This window comes from Centrocercus urophasianus, unplaced genomic scaffold (assembly GCF_019232065.1).
Source record: "Centrocercus urophasianus isolate 14NV4802_14NV808 unplaced genomic scaffold, USGS_Curo_1.0 seq_996, whole genome shotgun sequence".
NCBI lineage: Eukaryota > Metazoa > Chordata > Aves > Galliformes > Phasianidae > Centrocercus > Centrocercus urophasianus.
Genome location: NW_024885639.1, coordinates 1 through 6,593, shown reverse-complemented (window position 1 = coordinate 6,593; position 6,593 = coordinate 1). Strand labels below are relative to the sequence as shown.

The window sequence follows — 6,593 nt, the reverse complement described above, 5'->3', positions numbered from 1 at the left end:
GCAAGGAAATAAAATAACTACTATAAGAACAAAGAAAGATCTCCAAAGAGGAGGGGCAAGATGGGAGGGAGGGATTAGCTATAGTTCTTCTAATTCAGGACTATACAATTACAGTCTGGTTCTGCTCTCATGCCTCCAGTAGAACTAATTACATTATTCATAAGTACGAAGGTAACATAAAACTACTCATCTTTCTAAATTACAGTAACTAAAATAAGCTTGTTGTACAATGACAAGGAAACACAATGTCCTTTATAACAAGTAAATACTAAAAAAGTACAATTTGATTCTTTTTTTTTTTTTTCCCTCATATAAATACATAATATTGGGGATAAATAATACAAAAAGGAAAATATTTTAAACTGGCTATAACCAATAAATATATATGAATGTTCACCAGAACACACACCTATTGAAGGACGTCTCGACTGAGTTCAATGAACGCCCTTCAAACTTGTTTTTATACCCATTATATGTAAACTCTAAGTGCAACAAAGATGTCCAGACAATAAAGCATTAGCAAATCCTAGAGATCCATTCACTTCTGCTTCCATTGGAGGACATTCAATTTGTTCAAATATACCCTGTTTTCACGTAAGGTCAAGAGAAGAGGAGGAAAGAAGCATAGGACTTCTAAGTCTTAAGATTGCTTTTCTATTAATGAACCCTAAGAAAAAAAAGAAAACCAAAAAAAACCCAAAAACCCTGGTATCATCAAATGGAAACTTCACTTCATCGGTGGCAAAGGTGGAAAAATATTCAGACCTGTCAACATTTTCTTCCTCTCGTTGGGCTGCCGTTCCTGTCGGTGGGGTTTTAAGCAATTTAGAAACTCTTTTTTGCAGTTCTTACACCTCTCTCGTTTTCTTTTCTATTCTTCATTATGATTTTTGAGAGGGGAGGCGTGGATGGGAGGGGAAGAGCGTGGATCCCACGCGTTGGCAGGTGTGTATATTTGCCTTTTGTGTGGGGATTGGTGGGAAGTAACTCAGCGAAGAAGGATGCCCTGCCTCTGGAGGCTGGGGAGGAAAGCTCAAAGCTCTTGAGGACTGAAGTGGAGGGCAGTTTTCTTGTGCATCCCTTGTGCTAACCTGTGTAGCCACGTGTAGATGCAGAGGCACCAACTGTGAAGGTTTGGCTGGCCATCTGCTTTCCACTGACCAAGAATTATCAGTGATAATCTGCCCTGGGTTTGGAAATTAAGGGTGTCGCCGCTAAAAATCTCCTAGGTTCCCATAAAACTCCCCCAGAGCCGCTTCAGAAACATTTGTGTTGACACGCAGGAGGTATATCTTTTCAGAGAGAGAAATGCTTTAGACATTAAATACTGAAACCCTTGGAAATTGGGCCAAACACAACCCGGAAATAACACTGGCAAACTCAACAGCTTGGTAGAACTTGCCTAAGTGAAGAAAGGAAGAAAACAGCTCAACACAAATGTTTCTGAAGGCCGTCCTGCCCCGTGCCCCCTCCAACTCGTGTGTTGGTTGCCATCCAGTTCACTGGAGCCCATCCCTGCTCCCGATCACAGGTGGGTCAGCTTGGGGGCCTCCTGGATTCTGCCCTGAGAAGATGCGTGATGCGAGGAAAGGTCTGTGTAGGTGGGATGGGGCTCGCATGGTCCGTGGTGTTGGCTTGGAGGCATCTGCGGGGGCCCGTTGTAGTCCATGCTGGCTGCCTGGTGATGTGGGAGGTGATTGAGGCCGTAAAGGGATGGGCCAGAGGTGGGCAGAGAGTCCACGTAGTTACCTCCAACGTAGACGGGACTTCCCTGCATGCTGGGAGTCCCGTAGGTCACCCCATTCCCTTGTAACACGTGGGGGTCGTACTCGGGGGCCGTGTTGGTGTACTTCTGTTGGGAGGGGCAGCCTTTGATGGGGTTTTGGTAGTTAGTTGACATGGCGTAGGCATTTTGGTGGGGCTTGTTGAAGGAAGGTGGGGAAGGGGCATCATAGTTACTGCTCATGGTGTGCAAGGCGTTCATAAACCCGGCGGAGGATTGCATGGGCTGGGGGGGGCTGCCGGTGGGGGAAGGCCCTCCGGAGGAAGAGCCCATCCCTTTTGACTTCTGATCTTTCTTATACTTCATCCTCCTGTTCTGGAACCAGATTTTGATCTGCCTCTCACTGAGGTTCAGCAGGTTGGCCATCTCCACGCGTCGGGGCCGGCAAAGGTAGCGATTGAAGTGGAATTCCTTCTCCAGCTCCACCAGCTGAGCACTGGTGTAAGCTGTGCGGGCTCTCTTGGAGGCCGAGGAGCCCGGAGGGCTTTTCTCGCCGCTGCAGGTTTCTGCTGGCCGTGAAATGAAATAAAAGATAATTACTTACATGCAGAAATTGAATGCATCGTTTCTTAATAAATCCTGGAACAGGCACGAGAGCTCGACCCCCCCTCCCCCCGTTCCTCACCCCTTTGCATTAGCCTGCACTCCATAATCATGTCATTTATTAAGAGTTCTGTTCTCCAAAGCTGCCCCTGGTTTATGAAAATTTGATCATGTCATGTAGAAAAGGATTCCAGGGCCATTTATTTAGGAGTCGATTATTTTCAACAGATAATTTTGAGAAAATAATCTTTGGCAGGGGGGCAACGACTGTGAAGCCAATTAATATTAACGCGGGGCAGTGTTGGGAGGTAGTTTGTTTGCAGAAGCAGGAAGGCACACAGATGCACATCCTGTTTGTGCCTCGTTTTTTGAGTAACAGAATCAGTTGCACGCACGTTGTTAAATACCAAATTCCATTCACACTGATATTTTTGCACTATAAGCACGTGCATAATGGATACATGATATTAGCACGGTGAAGTGTGTGCTGCAGAGTTTATACAGATGCATTTGTCACCACAGTGCCATTTCCACACTGATCTTTCTTTCTTTTTTTCCTTGATTGCATTAGAGATGCATGCATGCAAAAATCTCCACCTATTTATGCATATGCTCCCTGTGTGCACACGTACACTCAGAGCACTGACCGCTGTGTCTGAGGCAGGGGGAAGGAAGAGATCAAGCACTCAGCTTCAGCATCGCTGGGCAGTTGGTGGCTGCACATTTTGGGCTGTGTGTATCTGCACAGTCAGGCAGTGGCCCTATTCAGCTGCCTGGTTGTACTTCCCTGCCGTGCTCTGGTTGTTGTAGGATAAGCCAAGTGTTCTCAGCCAGCAATGCAGGATGGAGCAAGGCCATGGGGTGCACACAGCTAGCAGCTGTGGGTCGTGCCCAGTATCTGCAACCTCTCTGCATTCTTTCCCCCCATCCATCCTCTAAACAAGATCCCGTGGCTCTTTGTTACCCAGCGATTTAGGAAAAGAGATGCTCACAAAAGAAGAACGGTGTACCTGTGCTAGGGGAGCTGCTTTTCTGTTTCGAGTTTTGCCTCGATTCTTTCATCCAAGGGAAAATCTGCTTGGTGAGACTGGAGTTTGCACTGAGGTTGGCTTTACTCGGGGCACTTTTGCTGCTCCCTGACTGGTTATTGCTGTTGCTACTGGTGCTGTTGGTGGTGGGGTTTGGGGGTGGTGAAACAGTCGGAGGCGGATGGTGTTCCTGGGGCAAACTCGGCCTCATACAGCTCCCATTCAGGTCTTTACTTTTTGCATGCTGGGTCGTGTTGCCGAGGGACTGGAGGGAGCAGGCGGACCTCTGGAAGTCGTTCTCCACGTGGGAACCCGGTTGGAAGGGCTGCTGGGGGCCCTCGTAGCCAAACCCGTTGGTGCTCCCATAGGAATAGCCCCCAAAGAGAGTGGAGCTTTCGTAGTACGTTGTCTTCTGCATCTCCGGGATTCCCCAAAATGATTTTTCCAGCTACCAGGGTCTTGACACCCCTATGGCAGAACATTGGCACCCCAAGGCCACGTGACAGGCCGTTTCCAGCTGTCTATTGGAAGCTGACCTGAAAGGTTAGGAGAAAACACACAATAATAGTACCCGGCCTATGAATCCATCTTGGGGCCTGAAAGGCACATGACATGAATAGGGTCCTGCAGAACAGGGTGAACAGATGCTTTGAGCAGATTTTGTCCTGCGTGCAGCCTCAGAAGGCTCATCAAATGTTGCAGTGCAAAAGTGCTGAGCTGATTTTGGGGGGTAGTTTTTCCTGGCTGTTGTTTGTTTGCCCCTTTCTTTCCCTTAGAGCATAGCAGCAAGGCTGTGGAACTACATACACACAAGTACACGTGGCTGCATCTAAATACTTCTATTTAGGCCCATATTTCTCTCTGTGTGTAAGTATATACACACATGCATTCACACATACACCCACTGATACGGGTGTATGGATATACATGCAGATCCACATGCAGCTAACACACACATTAACATCAAGACAAGCCTACAGAATGGATAATTGCTAACTACAAGCACGAGAGAGGAATGAGATTCTGGCCTTCCTATCCCCGACCTTTTCAAATCAGGCATAAAAACCAGCAGGATGTTATGGAGTCAGAAAAGTGCACTAAGTTGAGGGTAGGGCCATCCTCTGCTCTGTTTGTTTTTAATTGGAAAACAGCAAAGCCTTGATATGCCCTATGCAGGTAGCCCCGTCCTGACACACTTGGCTCTATTTGCTGTTTACTCAGAGACTCACAATGTCTTTGGAATTCAGAGCAAATATTTTAAGCAGATTGAAGCAAGGGCATGAATTCAAGAATGTGCTTCCTTTGGCCTGTTTGTCAGCCCCTCTCTCTCTCTCTCTGGCAGCACAGGTTGTATTTAGAAAACACAGCCCTTCATTGCACTGCTTCACCCTCACCAGTGTTGAATCTGGAACTACCATTGCTGAGATGTAATTCCAAAACCACTTTGATTGCTGGTTTTTTTTTCCCCCCTCAGAAAACAAACATCTCCAGACCATTTGCTCCTAACTTTGTAACCCTTTGGTATTTTAGCATTCCTCCCTCCCTCAGTCCAAGCTCCCAGAGTCTAAAAACCCACTGCAAACCCTCAGATGGCAAAATGAAACCTTTCTCTTTTCTTTCTCTCTTCATGTACTTCCTCCTCCCCCCTCTTTTTTTCCCTCCTGTTTATGAATTTCTCCCTCTCTCCGATGCTTTTCTCCCTTTCTTTCTCTTCTCTAAAGCGTCAACTTCCTCCGCCGCGAAGACAGAGGAGAAAAACCCTTAAGAAATACGAAAACGATCTTGAGCAGAAAATAATCTGATGGATAAGGGTGAATCAGGCAGCAAACTGAAAAGGCAGAGGCTCCTCTCTGCAGTTGGCAAGGAGCCACTGTACTTCAAAAAAAAAAAAAAAAAAGATATCCATTGTATATTTAATTGTATCTACCGTATATTTAATTGCGTCTGGGCTCTCCGTTCCTCTAAAATAAAACAAAATAAACTCGGTGGAGATAAAAAGTCTCATGCGATAGATCCGAGCGTTGGGGGTTTGACAGCAGCCGCAGCTCGGTAATAAATAAGAGCTTTTTCCTCCCTTCCCTTCCCCGGCTGCTGAGCTCCTCTCTCACGACAGACGAAAGCCCCATCTACTTTTAACACGGCCGCAGACAAAGTGCCCACGAAGGGACGGTTTGGGTTTTTTTGCACTGATTAAATCCTTTATGCATTCCCAGATCTGCATTGCATCTTCCGCCGAGATGTGTTATTGTCTGCGGCGAGAGTGATGTCCTTGCTGGGAGTTATTCTCATTCGGTTCCCTCGGCATGATAAATAAGTCTTATTAAAAAGTAAACTCCTCTACCCTGGCTGAGAAGCCGGGAATTAATTAGCAAACAGCAGCGCCTTTCTTATGAATAGGTTTGCTGAAATCGTCTGGAAGGGCAGAGGTGGGAATTTCTCCAAGGCCTTCCTGTCTGCCATAGGATTCTTAAGGAAGAAGAAGAAGGAAAAAAAACAACCAAAACCGACACCAACACAAAACAAACCAAAAGCAAAACGGAGCGGGGAGGCTCGGCCAAAAAAGAAAAAAAAAAAAAAAAAAGCAGCTAAAAATAACAGCGATTTCTTTGGGTTTTGTTTTGGAAACGTCCATAAAAGAAATTTACGATCCCCATTCGCCCAACGGCTCTTTTCGCTCGTGGCATCCGCCGAAGGTTCGCTTTGTACCTCATCTCTCAAACGCCGCTCATTTATCTTCGCCGAGGACGGCCGCGATCCTTAATTATTGACTCCGAGGGATTGTCGGCTTTCAAAAAAAAAAAAAAAAAAAAAAAAAAAAAGAAATAAATAAAAAAAATCTCGGGAGGAATAATAAATATTCGATTCTCTCCTCTGTTCCAATTAAAGGCGGGCTGGATCCGCGCTGGGTGATTCGTAGAGCTCCAACTTTCACTTCGAGAGAAGGGAACGTTTAAGCACAAACTCTGCGCCCAGAACTTTGGAGTGCGAAGGTGTTGAGATATTTATCACTCCCCATTTTCCCTCCTCGGTCCTCCGAAAGAATAATAAAAATCGGGGGAAGGTAAAGGTGATGGAGGGCTGCGAGAAGAAACGGGGCTCCCGGGGGGGGAAGGCGGGAGGGGAAGAGGAGAAAAGAAACGGAAGGCGGATGTATTCTGCTGTAAAAAAAAACCCCTTCCCTCCATGTTGGAAACCCTAAATTCACAACCTGCCTGTTTGTGAAGAAGAGGGGGGTCTTT

At 46.4% G+C, this 6,593-nt stretch overlaps 1 protein-coding gene across 3 annotated transcripts; it reads right to left on the bottom strand.

Annotated features, from left to right (window-relative positions):
- HOXB3 (homeobox B3) lies at window positions 1-6,505 on the bottom strand. Of its 3 annotated transcripts, none has more exons than XM_042839600.1 (3): window positions 6,061-6,505; window positions 3,337-3,890; window positions 1-2,292 (listed from the first exon to the last, which is right to left on the bottom strand). In XM_042839600.1, exons 2-3 carry the CDS (start codon window positions 3,770-3,772, stop codon window positions 1,526-1,528), a joined length of 1,203 nt encoding a protein of 400 aa, XP_042695534.1. In that variant the 5' UTR covers window positions 3,773-3,890; window positions 6,061-6,505; the 3' UTR covers window positions 1-1,525. The 3 variants fall into 3 exon arrangements, with proteins under 3 accessions (XP_042695534.1, XP_042695536.1, XP_042695535.1); XM_042839602.1 differs by having other exon boundaries at window positions 1-2,289; XM_042839601.1 differs by lacking the exon at window positions 6,061-6,505 and adding an exon at window positions 5,282-5,899.
- Between the last annotated feature and the right edge of the window lie 88 nt (window positions 6,506-6,593).